The sequence below is a fragment of the Rattus rattus genome, chromosome 6 (assembly GCF_011064425.1).
Source record: "Rattus rattus isolate New Zealand chromosome 6, Rrattus_CSIRO_v1, whole genome shotgun sequence".
NCBI lineage: Eukaryota > Metazoa > Chordata > Mammalia > Rodentia > Muridae > Rattus > Rattus rattus.
In genome coordinates, this window is record NC_046159.1 from 140,651,067 (window position 1) to 140,678,895 (window position 27,829).

Consider the following 27,829-nt stretch of genomic DNA (forward strand, 5'->3'; position numbering starts at 1 on the left):
TATTATTAAGTGATGCTGGCCCATGGGGTGGGTCTCAAATTGAGACCATTATTGTTTGGCTGTTCCCTGAGTGCTTGATCCATCCATGTCCGGCTACAGGAAATGGCCCCCACTGCTATGAGTCTCAGCCAAGGTCACACCAAAGACTCCTGAGATCCTTTCCTATCCCAGGTCCCTGGCATTTCCTAGAGATGCTCCCCATCCCCCAACCCCACCAGCTATAGTTTTCCATATTCTCCTGCACCCCCTCTCTGATCTTGAACTACCACCTCACCCCATTCCCCTCCCAGGCCCCTCTCTCATCCAGTTCCCTCCATCTGCCTGCTGTGACTATTTTATTTCCCCTTCTAAATGAGATTCAAGCATCCTTGCTTGGGCCTTCCTTCTTGTTTAGCCTCTTTGAGTCTGTGGAATATATCATGGGTATCCTGCAATTTACTACTAATATACACTTAGTAAGTGAATATACACCATGCATGTCCTTTGAGTTTGGGTTACCTCACTCAGGTAACTCTAGTTCCATCAATTTGTCTGCAAAATTAATGATAGCTTGGTTTTAATAGTCGAATTGTATTCTATTGTGCCAACGAACCACATTTTCTGTATTCATTCTTCAGTCGAGGGACATCTAGGTTGTTTCCAGTTTCTGGCTATTATGAATAAAGCTGCTATAAACATAGTGGAGCATGTGTCCTTGTGTACAATGGAGCACCTTTTGGGTATATGTCCAGGAGTAGTATAGCTGAGTCTTCAGGTAGAACTATTCCCAATTTTCTGGGAAACCACCAGATATTTCTAGAGGGGTTGTACAAATTTTCACTCCCACTAGTGATGGAGGAGTGTTCACCTTGCTCCACATCCTGGTCAGCATATGTTGTCACTTGAGTTTTTTATCTTAGACACTCTGATGGGTATAAGATAGAATTTCAGGTGTGTTTTGATTTGTGTTTCAATGATAACTATGGACATTGAACATTTCTTTAAGTGCTTCTCAGCTGTTTGAGATTCCTCTGTTGGAATTATTATTATTATTATTATTATTATTATTATTATTATTATCTCTATACCTCATTTTTAAATTGGGTTATTTGAGTTGTTGGTGTCTAACTGCTTGAGTTTATATATTTTGGATATTAGCCGTCTGTCAAATGTAGGGTTAGTAAAGATCTTTTCCCAATCTGTTTTTTATGTCTCTCTTCTTTTGTGTTTGTTGCAAGAAGATTACTTTCTTGCTTTTTCTAGGGTGTAGTTTCCCTCCTTGTGTTAGAGTTTTCCATCTATTATCCTTTGTAGGGCTGGATTTGTGGAAAGATATTGTGTAAATTTGGTTTTGTCATGGAATATCTTGGTTCCTCCATCCACGTTAATTGTGAGTTTTGCTGGATACAGTAACCTGGGCTGGCATTTGTGTTCTCTTAGGGTCTGTATCACAACTGCCCAGAATCTTCTGGCTTTTCTAGTCTCTGGTGAGAAGTCTGTTGTAATTCTGATAGATTTGCCTTTATATGTTACTTGACCTTTTTCCTTACTGCTTTTAATATTCTTTCTTTGTTTTGTGAATTTGGTGTTTTGAGTATCATGTGACAGGAGGAATTTCTTTTCTGGTCCAATCTATTTAGAGTTCTGTAGGCTTCTTGTGTGTTTATGGGCATCTCTTTTTTTAGGTTAGGGAATCTCTTTCTTTAATTTTGTTGAAGATATTTTCTGGCCCTTTAATTTGGGAATCTTTGCTCTCTTCTATACCTATTATCCTTAGGTTTGATCTTCTTCTTGTGTCCTGGATTTCCTGGATATTTTGGATTAGGAGCTTTTTGTGTTTTACATTATTTTTGATGGTTGTGTCAATGTTTTCTATGGTACCTTATGCCCCTGAGATTCTCTCTTCTATCTTTTGTATTCTGTTGGTAATGCTTGCATCTACGACTTCTGATCTCTTTCCTAAGTTTTCTGTCTCCAGGGTTGTCTCCCTTTGTGCTTTCTTTATTGTGTCTATTTCCATTTTTAAATCCTGGATGGTTTTGTTCAATTCCTTCACCTGTTTTGTTGTGTTTTCCTGTAATTCTTTAAGGGATTTTTGTGTTTCCTCTTTAAGTAGTTTCTTTCTACTTGTTTACCTGTGTTGTCCTATATTTCTTTAAGGAAGTTACTTATATCCTTCTTAAAGTCCTCTATCATCATCATGAGATGTGATTTTAAATTTTCTGGTGTGTTTGTACATTCGGTATTTGCTTTGGTGGGAGAACTGGGCTCTGATGATGCCAAGTAGTCTTGGTTTCCTTTGCTTAGGCTCCTGCGCTTGCCTCTTGCCATCTGATTGTTTCTGGTGTTAGCTGGTCTTGCTGTCTCTGATAGTGACTTGACCCTCCTGTAAGCCTATGTGTCAGCACTCCTGGTGACTGACTTTTTCTCAGTGGGATCTGGGTACAGAGATCTGTGGGACTGGGTCAGCTCAAGGCATAGGCAGAAACCCCTGAAGGGTCCTGTCCCAGACTGCTCCTGGGTTTGTGTGTCCTGAGGGCTCCAGGTGTGTCCCTTGGAGCAGAAGTGTTGGTCTTACTTCTGCTCTCAGGTATGTCAGTGCTCCTGGGAACTGGCTTTCTGGATCAGATGGTTTTAGGATAGAATTCCTATCAGACTTTCAAAGAATAGCTAATACCAATATTCCTCTGAGTATTCCACAAAATAGAAACAGAAGAAACACTGTCCAACTCGTTCTATGAGGCCACAGTCACCTTGATACTTAAACCACATGAAGACTCAACAAAGAGAAAATTTCAGGCCAATTTCTCTTATGAGCATCGATGCAAAAATACTCAAAGAAATACTCACAATCTGAATCCAAGAACACATCAAAACAATCATTCACCATAATCAAGTTGGCTTCATGCCGGGGGTGGTTCCATATATGAAAACCTATCAATGTAATCCATCATATAAAAACACACTGAAAGAAAAAATCACATGATAATCTCACTAGATGCTAAAAAATCCTTGAACAAAATCCAACACCCTTTCATGCTAAAAGTCTTGGAGAGATCAGGGATAAAAGGTGCATACCTAAACACAATAAAGGCAATATATTAGCAAGCCAATAGCAAACATCAGATTAAATGGAGAGAAGCGTAAAGCAGTCCCACTAAAATCAGGGACAAGGTGAGGTTGTCTACTCTCTCCCTATTTATTCAATACAGTATTTGAAGTTCTAGTATAACAATAAGACAACAAAAGGAGATCAAAGAGCTACAAATTGGAAAGGAAAAAGTCAAAGTATTGCTACTTGAGGATGCTGCAGTAATATACATAAGTGACTCCCAACACTGTGCCAGAGAACTCCTACAGCTGATAAATACCTTCAGTTAAGTGGCCCAATACAAAGTATCTTTAAAAAAATCAGTAACCCTCCTTTTTACAAATTTCAAATGGGCTAAGAAAGAAATTAGGAAAACAGCACCCTTTACAATAGCCACAAATAATACAAAATACCTTGGTGTGAGTCTACCCAAGCAAGTGAAAGAAGAATACCCTTGGCAGGGAATAGAGAGGCAAGATTAAAACAGACACAGAAGGAACACCCATTCAGAGCCTGCCCCACATGTGGCCCATGCATATACAGCCACCCAATTAGACAAGATGGATGAAGCAAAGAAGTGCAGGCCGACAGGAGCCGGATGTAGATCTCTCCCGAGAGACACAGCCAGAATACAGCAAACACATAGGCGAATGCCAGCAGCAAACCACTGAACTGAGAACAGGACCTCCGTTGGAAGGAATCAGAAAAGAACGGGAAGAGCTTGAAGGGCTCGAGACCCCATATGAACAACAATGCTCAAGCAACAGAGCTTCCAGGACTAAGCCACTACCTAAAGACTATACATGGACTGACCCTGGACTCTGACCTCATAGGGTAGCAATGAATATCCTAGTAAGAGCACCAGTGGAAGGGAAGCCCTGGGTCCTGCTAAGACTGAACCCCAGTGAACTAGATTGTTGGGGGGAGGGCAAGGGGGAGGATGGGGAGGAACACCCATAAAGAAGGGGAGTGGGAGGGGATGTTTGCCTGGAAAGCGGGAAAGGAATAACTCTGTATAAGAAATACTCAAAATAAAAAAAAAAAAAAAAATTTCAAGTCTCTCAAAAAGAAGTTGAAGATATCAGAAGATGGATAGTTCTCTCAAGTTCATGGATCAGTAGGATTACAATAGTGAAAATGGATTACCAAAAGCAATCATCCATGCAATTTAAGCCTGATCCAGGGTACGCACCTCCTCATCTCTTAGAGTCTGGGGTTTCTCACTGCCTTACTCCCAGGTCAGTCTGTGTCCCCACTGTCACATGTCACAGCTTTGCTGTACCTACTATATATTCATAAGCCAAAACAGTGTTGTAGATCAGTGACTTTAAAATTCACAACTATAGAGATAAAATAAAGAATAGCACTTGTTTTTTTTTTTTTTAAGGAAGAGCATTTTGTGTCCCTGGGTAGCCTGGAGCTCTCAGTCCTTTTCCCTGAGTTGCCTAGGTTCTGGGACTATTGGCTCCAGACCCTGTTAGCTTATTTAGATATCAAACACGTGGCTAACACCCTTCAGTTCCCAAAGTGTGTTTAATCTCCCTGTTGGTCCTACTAGACCACCCTAGGGAGCGAGAAGTCTTTAAAGCTTCCTTAAGGTCCAGACCTTTAAATAGCTCCCTTAAGTTTCTCCAGCATTGTGTCTCCGTTTCATTAACCATTTGCTGCTCTTCTTCCCTCTTCTTGGTCTTCATCCTCTTCTTTCTCTTTTTCTAAATTCTTCATCCTTGACCCTTTTCATCTTCCTTCTCCCTCTGCCTTCTCCTCTTCTCTTTCCCCTTCTCCCAGTAGGGCGGGTGGGCCTTGGATGTACAATCTTCCTGATTCAGCCTCCCTAGGGCTCCTCGTCCTACAGGGGCAACCTTGTCCTGTCCTCGATTTTAGTGGGATTGCTTTACATTTCTTTCCATTTAATCTGATGTTGGCTATTGGTTTCCTGTATATTGCCTTTATCGTGTTTAGGTATGTGTCTTGTATCCCTGACCTCTCCAAGACTTTTAACATGAAGGGGTGTTGGATATTTTCAAAGGATTTTTCAGCTTCTAATTCTAGTAGTAACTAGGAGGTCGGACCAGCCACTATGACCAGCTATTTTTCTTGTGTGTGGAATAATATCTACTTTTGATACTTTGGATTATTTCATTGTTTACTAAGGCCAGAAAATGTATAAGCCCCAATTTTCTCTTCAGTAAAGAAATAAAATAATAACTACATCTTAGGGGTAATGTATGGAGAAAAGAAGAAAACACTTGTGTGCTATGGAGCTGCAAGCATTCCAGTTACTCAAGTAACTATCTTGTTATATTGATATAGTTTCTTAACATTTAAGAATGGAGTGTACATAATGATTTCTGCTTCTTTTCTTCCAGGTACAATAAAAATTTAGAAGAAGCTAAAAGAGTTGGCATAAAGAAAGCCATCACGGCCAACATTTCAATAGGTATTGCCTACCTGTTGGTCTATGCGTCATATGCACTGGCATTCTGGTATGGGACCTCCTTGGTCCTCTCAAATGAATATTCTATTGGACAAGTGCTTACCGTAAGTAATACGTGGTTTATAAAAGGATTTACTAAAATGCCAGTTCAATTGAGTGCTTTCAATTTGACCTTAGAGGAATATGTTTTGAAAAATGACTAAATACTACAAAGAAATATTTGTTCAAATATTCACAGGAAAGGAAATTACAGGATGGTTACATTGCTTTCTTAAAGGCAAATTACACTTAAACTACATGAATACACAATAGCGAAACAGAATGAGTATATGGTCTTAAGGCACGTTATTAACTTGACTATATATATAACTGAGGTCTTGCAAAAATTTAGTCTCTGAAGGCAAGACAGAAAAGGCGAGTCCAAGACATTAACATTAGCCATCTTTCTACTATGAGCTTACATTTAATGAGATGGTCTTGTTTACTATTCAAACAAAAAATAAATAATAAAAATCTTTTGAATAACAGCAAATACACCTCACAAATTGGTAGAAATGTAAATGGTTACTCTTTGTAACAGAAAATTCTATTTAGACGTTCTCTACCTTGTAGGACTGTGCCCAAGGACAGATGCTATTTTCTTTCATTTGAACAATGAAATAATTTGTTAACCAATCTGTTATAGTGGGCTTATTCTTTTTCTCCCTAAGCACAAATGTATTTTGTTTATGACTGTGGCCACCTGTTTTTTGGAACATTTAGTATAATACCTTTCTATATTTTTATACTGTCACTATATAGTCCACGTTATCCTCAAACTGGTGATTGTCTTGCCTTAGCTTTTGATTTGGCAGTCATAGGTGGGAACCCCATGTCAGACAATCAGTTCTCTTTATCAAAATTTAGATTTTTAATACAGAAATGTTAATTTTCTCTATTTTTAATCCCATTTAACACCATCTATAGACTATTTGGTTAGAAACAGGCTTTACTGCCCTCTCCCCCAATTTTTAAGGTAGTTTAAAATTTTATTTTTGTTAAATTTTATGCACTCACACATGCACAGACACACACACACACACACACACACACACACACACACACACACACACACACACACACACTGAAACTGGAGTTTCAGGTAATTCTTAGCTGTAGGTTATGAGCAGCCCAACATGGTGCTTGGAACTGAACTCACGTCCTTTGCAAGAGCAGTATGTGTTTGTAACTGCTGGGACATCTCTGTTAAGTGGGTGGTGCTGGTGTGTGTGTACGTGTGTGTGTGTGTGTGTGTGTGTGTGTGTGTGTGTGTGTGTGTGTTTTAAGGCGAAGAGCTTGAGTTGTAATAAGAAGTGTGTCCTGCTTAGTGTGATGTAGAGAAGCAGTTGTTTTTTCATATGCTCAGCATAGACCCTGGGATTCAAAAACATTAGCCCGAGCTGCAGCAACTTCTCCTCCACATCCCCAGCTTGGGAGAAGCGATGGGCACCAGGTGTTCACAGAATACAGATCTGCCTTACAAAGAGAAACACTAGAGTGCATACAGCATTTCATTCCAGACTCACTGCCTTCAGATTCGAGCTGGACTTTACTAGCCGTGTGATTTGGAGCGTCCGTCTACACTCTTCTGTCTTCTCTCACCTCTTCTGCCAAGCAGACGTGACAGAAGCATGTGCTCTAACTTTCCATGTTGTTGTGCAGACTAAGTGCGATACACAGTCATGTTCCTGTATGGCTTAGAAGCGAGTCGTGACATATGTAGTCTTAAAGCTCCAATACAGCAAGGCCAAGTCTTTAGTGAGAAGAAGAAAATCTTTTCAATAAAACAAAGAATAAAGTCTCAAACGCCTGTTCATTAGACTTCAAAAAAGCATGCAGTGTAGGGAGATGAGCTGGGGACACGGAGTTATGTCTTAAGTGTGTGTCTCGTAATTGAGAGAGCATCAGCAGGACAGTAGCATCTGATGCAGCATCGACAGGTCAGGCCACCTTGTAGGCCAAGGATTTGGAGAGCATGTTCTGAAGATGTACAGGGTTAATCCCAGGTATAGACCTGGTCTTCTTGTGTTTATTCCATTGTGAAAAATCTAAGTAAAAAAATGCTTAATCTTTGAAAAAAAGTAAAACATTTTCTATTTAATATGATGGTTGTATAGAGATTATACCCTGGTGTGATGAAGCAAGTAAGATTAATTCCAAATTCTAAACACATTAAATGTTTAAACTTAAATTTATATCAATTGACTTTTTTAAAAATTTTAATCGAAGAATCACGACGATTTCACTTTTGTTGACTTCAGTGTAATACTTTGATATATGTCTATACCGTGGAGTGGCTAAATATAGCTGTTTACCGGGATTTTGAACTTGAATCTCTTAGTCGTGAGCTTAAAATATTCAGTACTCAGTGTTCTCGTGTTGTTCTTGTCATTTTGAAATGAAGTTGGTTATGTTAGAAGGAAAAGGAACCATGAGGAAAATTGTGCTTAACTGCATGCTTTGGTCACCTTCCTCAGGTCTTCTTCTCTATTTTATTGGGGACTTTCAGTATTGGACATTTAGCCCCAAACATAGAGGCCTTTGCAAATGCAAGAGGGGCAGCCTATGAAATCTTCAAGATAATTGACAATGTAAGTCTGACCTGCCCATTTTTCCATCTCCTTAAAAGTTTTCTGATCGAGTCAGTTTCATCATTGCTTCCTCTCTCCACAAAGTGACACTGCAGAGTAGTTGCTGCAATCTAGTGATCTCTTAAAATATTCTTCTGCCTAGGAGCCAAGCATCGACAGCTTCTCAACCAAGGGACACAAACCAGACAGTATAATGGGAAATTTGGAATTTAAAAATGTTTACTTCAATTACCCATCACGAAGTGAAGTTAAGGTATGGGGATAAACGATAAATCTGTGACTCAGTAATCTGTCGGATAGATACTCCTTTACATACTATAAAAGAAAGGAATATAATCACATATATTTTATATATTGAAACCCAGTATTGAATTCACCTTTCAGCTCATAGAACTTATGTGCATCCATCTGTCCTGGGAACTGGCCTAACGTTGGCTTCTCACCTGTCTTGGTAGATCTTGAAGGGCCTCAACCTGAAGGTGAAGAGCGGGCAGACGGTAGCCCTGGTTGGCAACAGTGGCTGTGGGAAAAGCACAACTGTCCAGCTGCTGCAGAGGCTCTACGACCCCATAGAGGGCGAGGTGAGCGGGTGTGCGGTCAGCACCAGTTAATGCTGCCCATCATTCTGACTCTGTGATTCTAAAGTGTGAAAACCACACGTTTTGCTCCAGGTCAGTATCGACGGACAGGACATCAGGACCATCAATGTGAGGTATCTGCGGGAAATCATTGGGGTGGTGAGTCAGGAACCCGTGCTGTTTGCCACCACGATTGCCGAAAACATTCGTTATGGCCGAGAAAACGTCACCATGGATGAGATAGAGAAAGCTGTCAAGGAAGCCAATGCCTATGACTTCATCATGAAACTGCCCCACGTGAGTCGTCCCTGATCCTCTGTCACCCCAGGCTCAGAGAGTAGAGCTCTGGCTGATGTGGTTCATGGGAACCGGGAGTCTTCTGTGAGGCAGAACAACTGCCTTAGCCTCACTCGGAGTTACAGCCCCTGCCCTATCAAATGGTGATAGATATACGTACTTCTAGTGAGGCGCAGGTGATGACTACTTCCCAGTTCGAGACGTGAACTGAGATAGTTTGCTGCTTTGCTATATTTTCCTGATTTGTTTGTTTTAATTATAGAAATTTGACACCCTGGTTGGTGAGAGAGGGGCGCAACTGAGTGGAGGACAGAAACAGAGGATCGCCATTGCCCGGGCCCTGGTCCGCAACCCCAAGATCCTTTTGTTGGATGAGGCCACGTCAGCCTTGGACACAGAAAGCGAAGCCGTGGTTCAGGCCGCTCTGGATAAGGTCTGTGAGCTATACTTACAAAGGTCTGAATTATAAGAGCAATAATAGTCCACTTTTTTCTTGTGTGTGTGACTAATTGTGTATATATGCATATGTATGTATAGGTGTTATATTGAAACCACAGGCTCTTTTCTGGAGCTTTACTGGTTTTATAATGTCGAAGCACTGGCATTTAGTAAACATAAGACAAATGACTGAATTTAATCAAAAGCCAGGTTTCTCTCTCTCCAGGCTAGAGAAGGCCGGACCACCATTGTGATAGCTCACCGCTTGTCTACAGTGCGCAATGCTGACGTCATTGCTGGTTTTGATGGTGGTGTCATTGTGGAGCAAGGAAATCATGAAGAGCTCATGAGAGAGAAGGGCATTTACTTCAAACTTGTCATGACTCAGGTACAGTGGAACTCTTGAAATGTTCTAATTCATCTTGATGATAAGCTGTCACTATATTTAATCTACAGATAGATTTGATTTGATTATCTTGAGAAGCATGAAAAGTGCTTTGGATATTCAGGACCGAGCAGTGTCCTTTGTTACTTTTTCTGGGAGAAAAGAGAAGCTAAAAAGGGATAATAAGTTTAACAAGATCTACAGATGACTTATCCCTGGTAGTAACTGCCAGCCACATGTGGTTACCGACTGCTTCAATATTGGCTAACCTGGATTTCGAAAGGTTTCAAGTACAAAATGAGCACATGGGATTCTAGAGGCCTAGAATAAGACAATGCAAAAAGGTTCATGTTATTACATGTTAAATGTATAATACATTGGATAACAGTAATATCTTGGATTCATTAAATTAAATATATAATTAAATTGATTTTTTAAATCTATTTTCACATTTTTTAATATGGCTGTTAGGGAAATTTAAATGACAAATATGACACACATAGAATTGTCATTGATAACACTGGTTCAAAGCAAACTTGATTGACTGAATGCCCCACAGGGGAAAAAAGCTTTAGTTAGCTTTCTGTTGTGATAAAATGCCATTACCAAACACACCTTGGGGGAGGAAAGGGTGAATTCCATCCTATAGCTTATCATCAGCCCATCACCCGGGGAAGGTCAGACCAATAATTCAAGGCAGGAACTTGGAGGCAGGAACCGATGCAGAGGTCATGGAAGAGTGCTGCTTACTGCCTTGCTCCCTTTGGCTTGCTAAGCTAACTTTCTTATAGAATCACCTACCCAGGGATGGCACCTAGAATGGGCTGGGTCCTCCCACATCAATCATGCTTCAAGAAAATACTCCCACACACCTGCCTAAAAGCCAGTCCTCAGAGGGCATTTTCTTAATTAAGATTCCCTCTTTCTAGATATGTCTAAGTTCTTGTCTGGTTTTAAACAAAGCAGCACAGCAGTGACTACTTAAGAGCCATTTTATTTGGTGGCGGTCCTTTTCATTTCATGGTTCGCATTGCAAATATATCACACAAAAAAGCACAGCAGCTTAACCCATCCTTTCCCACAGTAACGCGAAACATTTCATTATTTGCGTTAATGCTGATGCTCAATCAGTCATTCCTCTTTTTTAACTGCATCTAACGAATTTCCCTGTCTTTTCTACTTGTTATAGACTAGAGGAAATGAAATTGAACCAGGGAATAATGCTTACGAATCCCAAAGTGACACTGGTGCCTCTGAATTGACTTCAGAAGAATCAAAATCTCCTTTAATAAGGAGATCAATTCGCAGAAGTATCCACAGAAGACAAGACCAGGAGAGAAGACTTAGTTCGGAAGAGGATGTGGTATGGATGTGGCCGTAGTCTTAGTTATAAATCCTCTTCACACCCCTCCTTGTGGCTCTGTTAGTTGGGTGAGCTGAGGCTGGACTAGGAGGAAAAACAAGATATAACTGTTCAGAATCCATTTCTCATGTTTCATAGAGTATTTCAGATACCCAAATAATAACATTTTACAGTCAGTTTAGAATTTAAGAATAAGGATTTATACAAGGTTTTCTAAATGTTGAATTTATGTAGAGGAACTTTAGTGGTCTATATTAGTAAATGACTTTGTTGCTGTGACAAAAAAATACCTCACCGAAGCAACTTAAGGGAGGAAGGAAGTGGGGTGAATGCTTGCATTCGGTCCCCACCCCCTCTTTTATTCAGTCTCACAGCTACGTATTCTCACATCAGATAACCAGATCTTAATCTGGGAACCTTCACTGGTACACTCTGAGGTTTGTCTCTTGGGTGATTCAGATCCTGTAAAACTGACAATGATAGCCATCATCAGGAACTTCTAAAGTCAGAAATGACGGCTAACCCTTAAGGAGTGAAAACATGTAACCACATGTTTTGGGTTTGTTTTGGATTTGTGGTACTAGGTCAGCATATATTCTAGTTGGACATCTTACCAATGACCTACATCTCTCATCCCTCATTTGACAATCTACTATAGCAAGTCACATGCAGCCCTTCTTTGTATGCCGTTGTATTCCTAACATACATAAAGATTCTGGACAGATGGCTAGAGCTAGAGTCCAGCCATAATATATTTAAATAAATACATAGCCTGCCAAGGTTATGTTTACAATAGTTAGAAGCACATTGTCGTTATAACCTCAGATGTCAGTAATGTCAGAATTACTTTGTGTTAACATGATTTAATGATTTTAAAAAAGAGTAGACTCTGGTGCATCTGCCAGTATTAGATTTTCTATTCTGTTTGTTCCTAATTGTAAATATTCTTGTCTTCAGAATTCTAGGCCAAGAATTTTGGTAATAGCATCATTAGTTTTTTTTAATGCAACTGTCAGAGTTAGCATCAAAGATAGTACTTGTCAATAAGAAATAGTTTTATATTCATTAATGATAATATGTATGGGTGGAGCTATAGAGGACAATTTTAATTATCAATTTTTAAATAATACTTTTATGTGTATGAGTGCTTTGATTGCATGCATGACTGTGTACCATGTGTTTGTGGTGCTCCTAAAGGCCAAAAATCAGATCCGCTAGAACTAGAGCTATAGGCAATAATGAACTACCTTGTGGGTTCTGGGAACAGAAATGGGTCCTCTGGAAGACCAGCAAGTATCCTCAACTGCTGTGACATTTCTCTAGTCCCTGAATTATCAATTTTGTAAACCATTTTGTTGTCATGTATGTGTTTTCCAGGATGAAGATGTGCCTATGGTTTCCTTTTGGCGGATCCTAAAGCTAAATATTAGTGAATGGCCATATTTAGTTGTGGGTGTACTTTGTGCTGTTATAAATGGGTGCATACAACCAGTGTTTGCCATAGTGTTTTCAAAGATTGTAGGGGTAAGTGCTGGTATCTATTTTTGTATTTATTTGTTTGTGTTTACTGATGAAGAGTAAATAAATTGTTTCTGTTTGTACCATTGACAATAAATCAGAAAAGTGTGTGGCCATTAGTGGGAAAAGTCTAATTTTTAAGAGGAAACCTAATATTTTATTAAAATTTCAATTGTTTGAGAATTTCTTACAAGAGCACCATAGTTACATCATTTTCATCTCCTCCAACCCCCTCCAACTCCTCATGTCTACATACTACCTGCTCTCTTTTGTAATTATTATTGTTTTATACATACATACATACACTCACACACACACACACACACACACACACACACACACACATACACACACACACACACCCACCGACTGAGTCCATTTAGTGGAAAAATGCAAAGAAATACGGATAAAGAGTTGATAAAATGAGCCATTTACGGGCAGAAAGATTGTAAGAGCCAGAGAATCAGGATACCTGGTGCTGAATGACATGGGAACTACATCCATGAAATCTTGACAACGTAGTAGCCTAAGCAGACTCATAATACCACACCAGTCAACAGGCCAGTGTGGGCGGAGGACATTTCACGAGGCCCCACAGTGGCTGCTAAGAGGAAGAGACTCCATTTTCTTTAGAGATGAGATCCCTAAGGTTCTCCAGTTCCAAACAGAGACAGCTTGGGGTACTTGGAAATCTTCACAGAGTAAAACAAAGAGTTGTTGAACAATATTGTTCCTTGCCAAGATTCTAAGTGGAGAGAGTTTATTATAATTCATTCCACAGTAGGGTGACACGCATTAGTCTATATGGACCCCCCAATATTGGATGAGTCTGTGAATGGTAGACTCCCTCTGTCTTGAAGCAAAGCAGAATGCAGATGCTTTGGAGGTCAGCATTTTGGAGGCCAACTTTATTCCATTATACAAAGTCTGCCTTCCCCTGCCAAACTGTGTGAGATGGGGGAATGGGCTCTAGGCAGGATGCCTTCCTCAGCCATAAAACTAAGAATTTGTCAAATATTTTGCCACAGGTTTTTTCAAGAGATGACGACCATGAAACCAAACAACGGAATTGTAACTTGTTTTCCCTTCTCTTTCTGGTCATGGGAATGATTTCTTTTGTTACATACTTCTTTCAAGTAAGTGTCTATATTCTTTCTTTTTTTATTGGATATTTTATGTATTTACATTTCAAAGTTATCCCCTATCGCCCCTCTCCCGTCCCCTTACCCTTTCCCCTTCTTCCATGAAGATGCTCCCACTCTAATCCACCCACTCCCACCTCGAATTCCCCTACACTGGGGAAACCAGCCTTCACAGGACCAAGGGCTTCTCCTCCTATTGATGCCAGAAAATGTCATCTTCTGCTACATATGTGGCTGGAGCCATGCGTGCCTCCACATGTCATCATTGGTTGGTGATTTAATCCCTGGGAGCTCTGGGGGTTGTCTGGTTGGTTGATATTGTTGTTCTTCCTATGGGGTTGCAAACTCCTTCAGCACGTTCAGTCCTTTCTGTAACTCATTGGGAATCCCATGCTCAGTCTGATGGTTAGCTGCAGAGCCTCTCAGTAGACATCCACGTCAGGCTCCTGTCAGCAAGCACCTATTGGCATCAGTAATAGTGACTGGGTTTGGCAACTGCATATGGGATGGATCCCAGGTGGGGCAGTCTCTGGATGACTTTTCTTCAGTCCCTGCTCCACTTTTTGTCCATGTATTTCCTCTGGTGAGTATTTCGTTCTCCCTTCTAAGAAGGACTGAAGCATCCACATTTTGGTCTTTCTTCTTCTTAAGCTTTATATGATCTGTAAATTGTTTCTTGGGTATTGCAAGCTTTGGAGCTAATATCAGTGAGTGCATACCACGTGTGTTCTTTTGTGACTGAGTTACCTCACTCAGGATGATACTTTCTGGTTCCATCCATGTGCCTAAGAATTTCATGTTGTCATTGGTTTAGTAGCTGAATAGTACACCATTGTGTAGATGTACCATATTTTCTGTATCCATTCTTCTGTTGAAGGACATCTGGGTTCTTTCCAGCTTCTGGCTACTATAAATAAGGCATAGTGGAGCATGTGTCCTTGTTATATGTTGGAGCATCTTTTGATGCTCAGGAATGGTGTAGCTGGGTCCTCAGGTAGTCCAAATCCAGTTTTCTGAGGAACTGCCAGACTGATTTCCAGAGTAATTGTACCAGTTTGCAATCCCACCAACAATGGAGGAATGTTCCTCTTTCTCCACATCCTCGCCAACATCTGTTGTCACCTGAGTTTTTGATCTTAGCCATTCTAACTGGTGTGAGGTGGAATCTCAGGGTTGTTTTGATTTGCATTTCCCTGATGACTAAGGATGGTGGACATTTCTTTACATGCTTCTCAGCCATTCAGTATTCCTCACTTGAGAATTCTTTGTTTAGCTCTGTACCCCATTTTTACACTTGATCTTAGCCAAAAGGCCGAGAAGCGATCTGTACCCCATTTTTAATAGGATTATTTGATTCTCTGGAACCTAACTTCTTGAATTCTTTGTATATATTGGATATTAGCCCTCTATCACATGTAGGATTGGTACAGATCTTTTCCCAATCTGCTGGTTGCCATTTTGTCCTAATGACAGTGTCTTTTGCCTCACAGAAGATTTGCAATTTTATGAGGTCCCATTTGTTGATTCTTAATCTTAGAGCATAAGCCATTGGTGTTCTGTTCAGAAAAATTTCCCCTGTGTTTGAGGCACTTCCCCACTTTCTCTTCTATTAGTTTCAGTATATCTAGTTTTATGTGGAGGTCTTTGGTCTACTTGGACTTGAGGTTTGTACAAAGAGATAAGAATGGATCAATTTGCATTCTTCAACATGCTGACCTCCAGTTGAACCAGCACCAGTTGTTCAAAATGCTATCTTTTTTTTCCATTGGATGGTTTTAGCTCCTTCATCAAAGATCAAGTGACCATAGGTGTGTGGGTTCATTTCTGGGTCTTTAGTTCTATTTCATTAATCTACCTGTCTGTCCCTGTACCAACACCATGCAGTTTTTTTTTTATCACTACTGCTCTGTAATACAGCTAGAGGTTAGGGACGATTATTCCCCCTAAAGTTCTTTTATTGTTGAGAATAGTTTTTGCTATCCTGGCTTTTGCTATTCCAAATGAATTTGGAAATTGCTCTTTCTAACTCTATAAAGAATTGAGATAGATTTTAATAGAGATTGCATTGAATCTGTAGATTGCTTTTGGCAAGATGTCCATTTTTACTATATTAATCCTGCCAATCCATGAGCATGGGGAATCTTTCTATCTTTTGAGATTTTTGATTTCTTTTGTCAGTGACTTGAAGTCCTTGTCATACAGATCTTTCACTTGCTTGGTTAGAGTCACACCAAGGTATTTTATATTATTTGTGACTATTGTGAAGGGTGTCATTTCCCTAATTTCTTTCTCAGCCTTTTTATCCTTTGAGTAGAGGAAGGCTACTGATTTGTTTGAGTTAATTTTATATCCAGTCACTTTGCTGAAGTTGTTTATAAGATTTTGGGTAATAATTTGAAGAGTATTGGCTTTAGGTCTTCTTTGAAGGTCTGATAGTATTCTATACTAAACCCATATGGTCCTGACTTTTTTTGGTTGGGAGAATTTTAATGACTACTTCTATTTACTTAGGGGTTATGGGTCTGTTTAGATGTTTTGTCTGATCTTGATTTAACATTGGTACTTAGTATCTGTCCAGAAAATTGTCCATTTCATCCAGATCTTCCAGTTTTGATGAGTATAGGCTTTTGTAGTAGGATCTGAATTTCCTCAGATTCTGTTGTTATGTCTCCCTTTTAATTTCTGATTGTGTTAATTTTGATACACTCTCTGTGCCCTCCAGTTAGTCTGGCTAAGGGTTTATCTATTGTTGATTTTCTCAAAGAACTTGCTCCTGGATTTGTTGATTCTTTGTGTAGTTCTTTTTGTTTCTATTTGGTTGATCTCAGCTCTGAGTTTGATTATTTCCTGTCGTCTACTCCTCGTGAGTATATTTGCTTCTTTTTGTTCTAGAGCTTTTAAGTGTGCTGTCAAGCTGTTAGTGTATGCTCTCTCCAATTTATTTTAGGAGGCACTCAGAGCTATGAGTTTTCCTCTTAGCACTGCTTTCCTTGTGTCCCATAAGTTTGGATATGTTGTGCCTTCATTTTCATTAAATTCAAAAAGTCTTTAATTTCTTTATTTCTTCCTTGACCAAGTTGTCATTGAGTAGACCGTTATTCAACTTTCATGTGTATATGGTCTTTCTGTTGTTTTTGTTGTTATTGAAGATCAGCCTTAGTCTGTGGTGATCTGATAAAATGCATGGGATTGTTTTAATCTTCTTGTATCTGTTGAGGCCTGTTTTGTGACCCATTATATGGTAAGTTTCTCAGAAGGAATTAGGAGATGCCGAGAATAAGGTATGTGCCTTTGTTTTAGGATGAAATGTTCTACAGATGTCTGTCAAATCAATTTGGTTCATAACTTCTGTTTCACTATGTCTCTGTTTAGTTTCTGTTTCCATGATCTGTCCGTTGATGAGAGTGGGGTGTTAAAATATCCCACTATTATTGTGTGTGGTGCAATGTGTGCTTTGAGCTTTAGTAAAGTTTCTTTTATGAATGTGAGTTCATTTATGCATTTGGAGCATAAATGTTCAGAATTGAAAGTTCATCTTGGTAGATTTTTCCTTTGATGAGTATGAAGTGACCTTCCTTATGTTTTTTTGATGACTTTTGGGTGAAAATTGATTTTATTGGATATTAGAATGGCTATTCCAGCTTGTTTCAACTTATTTGCTTTGAAAATTGTTTTCCAGCGTTTTACTCTGAGGTAGTGTCTGTCTTTGTCACTGAGGTGTCCTTTCTGTATGCAACAAAATGCTGGGTCCTCTTTCCATATCCAGTCTGTTAGTCTATGTCTTTTTATTGGGTAATTGAGTCCATTGATGCTAAGAGATATTAAGGAATAGTGACTATTGTTTCCTGTTGTGTTTGTTGTTAGACGTGGAACTATGTTTGTGTGACTATCTTCTTTTAGGTTTGTTGAAAGATTAATTTCTTGCTTTTTCTAGGCTGTAGTTTCCCTTCTTGAGTTTGAATTTTCTATTATCCTTTGTAGGCCTGGATTCGTGGAAAGATAATGTGTAAATTTGTTTTTAAGGGGGAATATCTTGATTTCTTCACAGGAATTGAGTGTTTTGCTGGATGTAGTAGTCTTGGCTGACATTTGTGTTTTCTTAGGGTCTGTATGACATCTACCAAGGATCTTCTAGCTTTCATATTCTCTGTTGAGAAGTCTGGTGAAACTCTGATAGTTCTGCCTTCATATGTTATTTGACTTTTTCCCTTACTGTTTTTAATATTCTTCTTTGTTTTGTGTATCTGGTGTTCTGACTTTTGTGTGATGGGAGGAATTTCTTTACTAGTCCAGTCTATTTGGAGTTCTGTAGGCTTCTTGTATGTTTATGGGCATCTCTTTCTTTAGGTTATCCATCTCCAGGATTGTCTCCCTTTGTGATTTCTTTATTGTTTCTATTTTCATTCTTAAATCCTGGATGATTTAGTTCAATTCCTTCACCTATTTGGTTGTGCTTTCCTGCAACTCTTTAAGGAATTTTTCTGTTTCCTCTTTCAGGGCTTCTACTTATTTACCTGTGTTCTCTTATATTTCTTTTTTTTTTCTTTTTTTTTTTTACCATTTCAAATGTTATCTTCTTTCCCAATTTCCCCTCCATAACCCCCCTGTCCTATTCTCCCTCCCCCTGCTTCTATGAGGATGCTCCCCCACCCACCCCTTTCCATCTCCCCACCCTGACCTTCCCCTATCCCTGGCATTGAACTTTGACAAGACCAAGTGCTTCTCCTCCCATTGATGCCCATCAAGGCCATCCTCTACTACATATGCAGCTGGAGCCATGGGTCTGTCCATGTGTACTCTTCGGATGGTGGATTAGCCCCTGGGAGCTCTGATTGGTTGGTTATTATTGTTCTTATGCGGTTGAAAACCCCTTCAGCTCCTTCAATCCTTTCTCTGATTCCTCTATTGGGGACCCCATTTTTACTTCACTGGTTGGCTGTGAGCATTTATGTCTGTATTTGCCCTGCTCCGGCAGAGCCTCTTAGGAGACAGCTATATCAGTCTCCTGTCACCTTGCACTTCTTGGCTCCATCAATATTGTCTGGGTTTGGTGGCTGTATATGGGCTGGATCCCCAGGTAGGGCAGTCTATGGATGGCTTTTCCTTTAGTCTCTGTTCCCAACTTTGTCTCCGAATTTCCTCCTAAGAATATTTTTGTAACCCCTTCTAAGAAGCATCCACACTTTGGTTGTCCTTCTTCTTGAGCTTCATGTGGTCTATGGATTGTATCTTGAGTAATCTAAGCTTTTAGACTAATATACACTTATCAGTGAGTGCATACAGTGTGTGTGTTTTGTGTTTGGGTTACCTCACTCAGCATGATATTTTCTAGTTCCATCCATTTGCCTATGAATTTCATGAAGTCATTGTTTTAAATAGCTGAGTTGCACTCCATTGTGTAAATGTACCACATTTTCTGTATCCATTCATCTGTTGAAGGACATCTGGGTTCTTTCCAGTTTCTGGCTATTATAAATAAGGCTGCTATGAACATAGTGGTGCATGTGTCCTTGTTATATATATGTTGGAGCACCTTTTGGGTATATGCCCAGGAGTGGTATAGCTGAGTCCTCAGTCAGTGTTCTTAACTGCTGAGCCATCTCTCCAGGCCTCTCCTGCATTTCTTCAAGGGAGTTACTTATGTCCTTAAAGTCCTCTATCATCATCATGAAACGTGATTATAAATCCTAATCTTGTTTTTCCAGTGGCTTGAGATATCCAATACTTGCTGTGGTGCGAGAACTGGGTTCTGATAATGCCAAGTAGTCTAGATTTCTGTTGCTTAGGCTCTTGGGTTTTCTTCTCACCATCTGGTTATCTCTGATTTCAGGTAGTCTTATTGTCTCTGACTGGAGCTTGTCCCTCCTGTGAACCTGTGAGTCTGTGAGTCTGTGAACCTATGATCTTAGCAGTAATAGTGGTTCTGGGAGACCAGCTCTCTCAAGTCCTGTTTTGGGTCCAGAGAGCTGTACGACAGCCTTAGCTCTGGGCACAGATGGATACTGGAAGGGTCCTGTCCCAGGCCACGCTGTGGCTCCAGCACCCCGAGTGTTACCAGTGGGTCTCTCCTTGGACAGTCAGTGGATTGAAAATGGGGTCCCACCTATGAGCTTAGGAGGGAGTGTGCTTCTTCCAGACCAGCTCTCTGCAGGTCGGTTTTGAGTCCTCTGGGCTGTGGGACAGCCTTAGCTCTGGGTGCAGATGGAGACCGGAAGTCTCATTATTTCTGCATTCATTATGGAAGATTTGCAAAGATGTATTTAATTTGCCTGTTTGCGTGGTTCCTCTTTCCTTACCTGGGCTACAACAGTCTGTGGCTTTGCCTTCTTCTCTCTACCGTTTCTCCAAATACAACATTTGACCCAGTGATGCTCTTACTACAGGGGAAGAACCCTTCCAATGATAGAAGAATCATTAAAAGCCAATCATTTTTTTAAAGCACTTAGGACACATTCTTCACACTTTTTTGCAGCCTAAAAACCATATGACTCAAATTCAGTTGCAAAGAAATTAAATGTTCTCACAATATGGTGTAGAAAGGCATGCAGTGTGGACTCTGATAGGTCTTTCTGTCATTTGCATACATAGCCAATTATGTATCCATAGGGAAATTACTCATTTTACCTGTCTGTCCCTGAGCTTCCTTTCTCCAAAATAAGGGAAATGTCACCCTGTAATGATTAAGAGAAAATATGTCCAAATTAGCCATCCCAGTTATATGAGAAAAAATTAGGAAATAACCCATTCAATGAGACAGTGATTACCCACATGAAATACTATAGCTGAAACTCTGAATAGGTTTTTAATACATTCTGGGATTTTTTAATTTAAAATTTTGTTTTTTGGTGTAAGAATGTTTTGCATGGATTTATGTCTGTGCACCATATATGTGCCTGGTACCACCTGAAGTTTGAAGGAGATCAGTTCCCTAGAACTGGAGTTACGGATGCTTCAGAACCACCATGTGAGTGCTCAAAATGTAACCAGTATCCTACGGAACTGCAGCCAGTGCTCTTAACAACTGAACCATCTCTCCAGCTCTGAACACATTCTAGACATGTTTTAATAATTCAGTGGACAAGACATGGTTCCTGAACATTGTTGGAGGTAAAAGAAAATGAGTAAAATGGTTATTTGACTAGGTGCCTAAAAGATTGTGGAACTCCATCTTGTTAGAATAAATAGGACATTGCCTAGAGCGAGAGAGTCACAAGCGTTTGGAGTAATTTCAGTTATTCTGTGCAGAGTAGGTAAGGGATTGGGAGGGAGGTATCTTTGAGCTTTGGCAGTTGGGATAGTGACTTGTGAGGAGTGAAAAGCACTCCCTCATAATCTGGCTGGGCTGGGGAAACTGAGTCTGCCATGACTCAGACCTGTAAACTTCCAAACCACCCTGAGGGACAGTCAGTGGATCCCAGGACCCCCACAGATTTCCAGTCCATGCTGGGAAGGGCAGAATGCCCAACTGCTCATCTTAGAAACAGGCAGGGACCTCAGTGAGAGACAGGCAGTCAGACCAAATCTGCATTGCTCTCTGTAAACCTGATTATGGCCCTGTTGAGTTGTGTACTCTGGAAACATTTCAACTACTCAAACTCCCCAATTTGGTTTTAAGCATGATGGTTATGGGGTTATGAGATCATGCATGTAGCATGTAGCCCACTGTGTAACAGAAGATAGCTCTCTACAAAAATAGTTGTAACAACTTTCCCATTGCATATTCCAGCCAGGTAACAACCCATTTAGTATAGTAAATTCAAAATGAGAAAGACCTTCCATGTGCCCTTTTGTCCAAGAGCAGAAACCTGCTTGTGGCCCTATCTGACCTTACTTACACAGTCCCTGGCTTCCCTTTTGATCTTGGCTTGTGTGTCCTCTGCACGTCTTTCCTCCCTTTCTCTCGGTAACACTCAGAATGCAACTTGGGAGCACAAAGGAATATCCAGCTGGCCTCTTCCATTTCTCTAACCCTGCAGGAGCTTACAGGGATGGAATTAGGACTTCCCTTCTTTGTTACACAGCACAGCCTTTCCCACGCCGCTTCTCCATGGCTCTTCTGTGTGTTGCTGCTTCCAGTTTCCAACAAAAAGGGGGATCCTGCCGCTCCCTAGTCCCCACACTTGTCATAGTGAGGACTTGGTTGTTGTTCCTTCCACGATGTGGCCTGGCACAACAGCAGATGTGTATCTTAGTGTTCTTTCCTAGTTACTGTCCCTCCTCCAGACACTGAGGTGTATAGCCTTGCAGAACGGGGAGATAGAAGATAAAAGGCTTCCTCTTGGTGAGCCACCTTCCTCAATCTGTTCTGATAGCAAAGTTTGACTTTTTCGGTTCCTCCCTTATGGACGGGTGACTGTAAACTCTTTTTTTCCAGATTTTACCTGAGGTTCTTGTGGAGCCATTAACAGCCCTTCTTTTCTGTCCCACAAGTGTTCTGGTTAGATAATAATTTACGTTTACAGCTTGTCTTAGTTACAGATTTTGTTGCTGTGAAGAAACACCATGACCAACACACACACACACACACACACACACACACACACACACACACACACACACACATTTAATTGGGGCTAGCTTACAGTTTCACAGGTCTAATTCATTATCCTCATGGTGGGAAGCAGACTCATGGTGCTGGAGGATCCTAGAGTTTTTCATCTTTATATGCAGACAGCAAGGAGACCGTGTTCCACACTGAACTTCAGTATAGTTGATCTCAAAGTCAGCTCTCATAATGGCACACTTCCTCCAACAATACCACACCTCGTAATAGTGCCACTCTCCATGGGCCAAGCATTCAAACACATGAGTCTGGGAGCCACACCTATTCAAACCACCACACGACTTGTCTAGACTGTCCAGCCTTTGGCATAACAGCATCTTTCTAAGTGATTGCTGTTGAACAGTTGGGGAGATAAGTGGGGCTAGGGTGGGTTGGGCACATAAATGCATTTGTAGTACACTTCTGGATACCCTGTCACTAACTGGGAATCATTGGTGTTTGCTGTCAGAACTGGGCTCTGGAGCTCTCTCACTAAAGCAGCTACATATCTGGCACAATAGCATAGAGTCACAGCACCACAGCAAACCCAGGAACTGAGGCTGTGACTTTCATACATGATCATGCATTCCCTTAGCTGTAACACCGATCCCTCTTCCTGCTATGTCACTGGTGTCCGAGTCTCTGACCAGTCTTCTGTGTGCTGTCTTCTTATTCTTCTCAGGGCTTCACATTTGGCAAAGCTGGAGAGATCCTCACCAAGCGACTCCGATACATGGTCTTCAAATCCATGCTGAGACAGGTATGGCTATTAAGGGTTGTACCCTGGGGTGAGTACAACTTTTCTCGTGTGCCCCGTGGACACAGATTGTAGGAGCTCTGGCACATTTGTTAGCTAGAGATCCTGCATGGCCCCTCAGCCTCACCTTGAGATGCTGGTGGAACATCTGTCTGTGGACCTGTAGTCTGCTTGCTGCTGGCGGGCACAAGAAACCAGACTGAGTTGAGACAAACAGAATGTCCAGAGTAGTCTCCTCCAGCCTTTTGGTCCATCACTGAAGGATGACAGAAGTTGAAGTAATCCTCAGTTTTGTGCATGCTCCACTCCTTTCTTCTCTCTCCTGTGAATCTGGAATACTTTGTCATGAGTCTTGCCCTCAGGAAATACCCTCCGTACCGTTCACTCCATAAACTTCCAATCATCACTTGCTTCATCTTTCCTAGTTTTTTGTTTTTTTTTTTTTTAAGTTCAGCTCTACTATTTTTTATTTTAGGATTTATTTATTTCATGTATGTGGGTACACTGTTACTGTCTTCAGACACACCAGAAGAGGGCATAGGATCCCCACTACAGATGGTCATGAGCCACCATGTTGCTGGGAATTGAACCCAGGACCTCTGGAAGAGCAATCAGTGCTCTTAACTGCTGAACCATCTGTCCAGTCCCTAGGGTAACCCATATGCTGTGTTGGCTCAGTGATTTAGCAGGACAGAGTGCACCTCCCACTTTGTACCTTTAACAAGCTCAAAATAGTGGATATTTTCCTTAAAGAAGTAGGATCTGGGAGAGTATCCCAGGGCAGCCAGGTTGAAAGAGGTTTTTTTTTTAAATAACTGTGAGAAATTTGCATATGACTTTAAAACGTTTGTGATCACTAGCCATTTGCTATGAATGGAAAGATGAGCTTTGACTTCTGTTTCCTCAGCAGGCTTACTCCATACCTACTCTTTCTTCTCTCTACCCATTGTTCAGACTAAACCCTTAATGACTTCCCTGGAAGTCCAGTATTCTACCGCTCCACCAGTTGTTCATCAACCTCGTGGATGGTTTTGTTACCCCCACCTTCATCCCAGTGTGGATGTAACACATGTCTAGCAGGGAATTCTGTATAGTCTCTCCAGTTGCTGAAGGCCATGCTCACCGGGTCTCACCATCCCCACCTAGGTAATCTGCAACGCACCTTTGTCCAGTATGTGGTGTCTTCCTGACTCTGTAGGAAACTGAGCAGAGAGGTTCAGGGGAATCTGGTAGGACAAAGGGATCCAGAGGAAGACATGGGGCTTGTTCTGTTTAGGCTGCCACAGCCTGATAGCTTTCCGTCACAGATTTAGTATGTCGTGGTCCTGGGGCCACCATACTACATCTTCTTTCTGCTTGGTGCTCTCTTCTTCATCGTTTCCTGTCTGATCACCTTAGATAAGTGCTTACTCCACATCTGTACTCACTTGCTTGCCCTTCTTTGATATGTTTTTGGCCAAGTGTTAGTTTCTGTCTGGACAGTGTAAACTCCTAGAGCTGAAGCTTGACATTGACAGCAACATTGCTATTCTTCACCGTTCTACACTTGGAGTTATGCTGGAGACAAGTAGAATTTTTGTTGGTATAAATGAACAAATAAAATAGTCCAGTCATGTGTTTGTCTGTTAGCTCTCTCTTCTGTCTACTGAACATTAACTTCTGAATGCTAGTTGCGGGGGAATATCTGATCGCTAGTGTTGTCACTCTCTCCTAGATCTAAAAGTTTCACTTTCTAAAAACTTCCCTTTGTGTTACAGGATATAAGCTGGTTTGATGACCATAAAAACACCACTGGCTCTCTGACTACCAGGCTCGCTAGTGACGCTTCTAATGTTAAAGGGGTATGTGCTGCCTCTGGGTGGGTGTCTGCATGAGACCAGTTTTCTCCTCCTTGTAGGTGCTAGTGACTAACTAGCTTTAAGAAAATGTAAATAGGGGATAGAGGGGGGAAAATGTAAATATTCATCTAACTCCCTGGGGTATCACAAGGGTTGTAGCAAAGGTATAAAATTAAAAACACATCACATAGTATGAATATAACTTAAAAGCATTCTTGCATTTTTGCTGTTTTTCATGCTATTAACAGGGAGCACTGAGAAAAATTGTTAGAAAAGGAACCACCTTGTGCAGTCTTGTGCCCATTAGACTTACTTGAGGAGTGACTGTTGCCAATGGGCTAACAGCGTGTCTCCCAGGGTCTGTCTCTGTGCCTTACTGCTTAATCAACATACAGTTGTACTTGCCACTTAAGAAAGGACACATGGGATGTGTTTCTAGGTCTTCAAAGCAGAGGGAAGAAAATTTTCCTTAAAATGATTGCAGGAAACAAAGCATATATTACAAATTATTACCTGCACAGAAGGAGTAACATTGAATTCTCAAATCATGAGATTTTGATTTCTGGTGGAAGAATTACAGTCTCTCCTATACCCACCCCTTAGCAATAATCAAGAAGACGATGGGAAAATTCAAACGTATATGATCACTGCTGTGTTCCCCCAACCCTGAACCTTCATCATCCTTCAGGCTTCTTCTACAATAGACCTGCACTGATGCCATTTCAGGTTACAGATGGAGCTTCTATTAAAATAAATTTGGTGATCCCTAGGAGTTCATGAACAAGCAGGTAGTTAATTCGAGAACAGCAAACAGTAGAAGACACTGTATATCTGCTCTAGCCTCCATACATGAACCACAAAAGCACACATTGACATACGTACAGCAATACAAACACAAGAAATCGGAACAGAGGGAAAAGCTAGCTGAATGCTGGAGTATCGATCCACGTTCACATTTATGTAGAAGTCAGGGAAATCCTCATCTTAGAAACACAATCAACTTAAAAAGTAAACCACTTTAGTAACCGAGAAGATGATTAGTGTACTTGGATGAAAGGAAATTGTCCCAATTCACAAACATGGGTTTTACTTTTAATTTAAAAATGTCTCTAATTTGATGTTTTTCAGGCTATGGGTTCCAGGCTTGCTGTAGTTACCCAGAATGTAGCAAACCTTGGCACAGGAATTATATTATCCTTAGTCTATGGATGGCAGCTTACACTTTTACTTGTAGTAATTATACCACTCATTGTCTTGGGTGGAATTATTGAAATGAAACTGTTGTCTGGTCAAGCCTTGAAAGACAAGAAAGAGCTAGAGATCTCTGGGAAGGTGAGTTGAACTAAAGCGCAATTCTTACCTGGCAAAAAAAAAAAAAAAAAAAAAAACGACTCTTGGTGGTGATGTTTGGCAATTCCCTGTCACCGGCTGTGCTCTGGGGATGTCCTTCTAAGCATTCTTTGAGGAAACGTTAGTTCTCTGCAGATTCATAGCTGAGGGAAAGCAGGCAGTGCATCTGTGCCTCAGAGATTGACAGCTGCTTTTGACAGCTTTTCTGGGTTTTGTCCGTTATCTCTACTTTCTCCTGGGTTCCCATCCAGCCCACTCCTTCCTTCCTCCCTTTTCTTCTCTCCTACCTTCTCTTTCTCTAACCCATTCCTTTCTCAGGAACGTAGACCTGCTTTGTAATGCATGATGGCGGACACTCAGGGGAAAGTCCAACAGGTGTCTATTCTTCCCGTCTTAGATTATGGTTCTTTCCCCGTAGCATGCCTCCTCCTTCCTCCCACGCCTGTTCCCCTTCACTCAACCCTGATTGTTGTGCACATCCAGCTAATTTTTGTTTCACAACTTACCAAACGCTTTTGTGGGACTTACTGGATTTCCCGGCAAATGTTTTGTTTCCTGCAGTAAGACCCAACCAGGTATGTTCTGGTAAAACCTCATTTTCATTTTCAGGTGAGGCTAGCAGATATGTAAGGTATGCCTCACTACTTTAGATCCCATCGCTCGTGGAGCCAGAATTCAAACTGAGGTGTGGCACTCCAGTTAGCTAGAAATCTACATTCTGCTATGGTAGAGGTAGTCATATAGCACATGCTCTCTGTGGAAATGAATTTGGAACAGAGCTGCCCCCATAAATGAGCTCAGTGTCTACTGAGGCTGTATCCACTGATAGACATTCCACACTCCCAAGACTTAGGGCCAGGTCCCCAGGGGGTGGAAGCAGTTTGGGTTCCTAGTAGGTGTGTGTTTGGCACTTTGTCTCATAGCCATGCACCTCGTTGACATGAATGATGAGGAAATTCCTGGAGATTAATCATCACCAAGATTCCTCATCCTCTCTCCTGGAGTTCTTTTGAGGGAAATATGTATGATTAGCTTTCTTGTCTCCAAACCATCATTTCTCAAACATCACAGTGTGAATACCCTCAGTATTTTCTGGTTCAAGCAACATTTGTCCCAGTTAGAGAATACTTCCTGAGTTAATGACTTCCGTTAACAAAGTGTTTACTGGGTTTCTTTGTTCTGTGGTGAAGACTTTTCATTTGGAGCAAAGCATTGTGATAGTGTAGCCCTGGGGTTCTTGAACGATCTTAGAGTGTAGGTAGGAAAATGAGTGATCCTAAGAACCAGTCTTCAGATACAGGCTCTTGAATGTATTTCAGCATGAGTGAGGAACTGGATACAGATGGATTGGATGTGTGTATCTATGGCAGATTTTCTGAATCATGGTCAGGCTTGGATTCAGTACTAGCTGGCTACAGTGCACAGAGATGGTGGTGGTGGCTATACCAGTCATCATCCTATTTAATATTAAAAAATCAATCACA

At 40.9% G+C, this 27,829-nt stretch overlaps 1 protein-coding gene across 3 annotated transcripts in view; it reads left to right on the forward strand.

Annotated features, from left to right (window-relative positions):
* The window catches only part of Abcb4 (ATP binding cassette subfamily B member 4), a 215,940-nt gene that overhangs the window by 74,514 nt on the left and 113,597 nt on the right, over window positions 1–27,829 (forward strand). The window contains exons 8-20 of one of the 3 annotated variants that reach the window (XM_032907037.1): window positions 5,440–5,611; window positions 8,024–8,137; window positions 8,280–8,390; window positions 8,593–8,718; window positions 8,809–9,012; window positions 9,275–9,445; window positions 9,677–9,838; window positions 11,025–11,198; window positions 12,576–12,722; window positions 13,745–13,852; window positions 23,083–23,160; window positions 24,915–24,998; window positions 26,124–26,327. In XM_032907037.1, coding sequence (XP_032762928.1) covers window positions 5,440–5,611; window positions 8,024–8,137; window positions 8,280–8,390; window positions 8,593–8,718; window positions 8,809–9,012; window positions 9,275–9,445; window positions 9,677–9,838; window positions 11,025–11,198; window positions 12,576–12,722; window positions 13,745–13,852; window positions 23,083–23,160; window positions 24,915–24,998; window positions 26,124–26,327 — 1,855 coding nt within the window. Of the gene's footprint in view, window positions 1–5,439; window positions 5,612–8,023; window positions 8,138–8,279; window positions 8,391–8,592; window positions 8,719–8,808; window positions 9,013–9,274; window positions 9,446–9,676; window positions 9,839–11,024; window positions 11,199–12,575; window positions 12,725–13,744; window positions 13,853–23,082; window positions 23,161–24,914; window positions 24,999–26,123; window positions 26,328–27,829 lie in introns of those variants that run through there. The other 2 variants (XM_032907035.1, XM_032907036.1) reach the window with 2 other exon arrangements.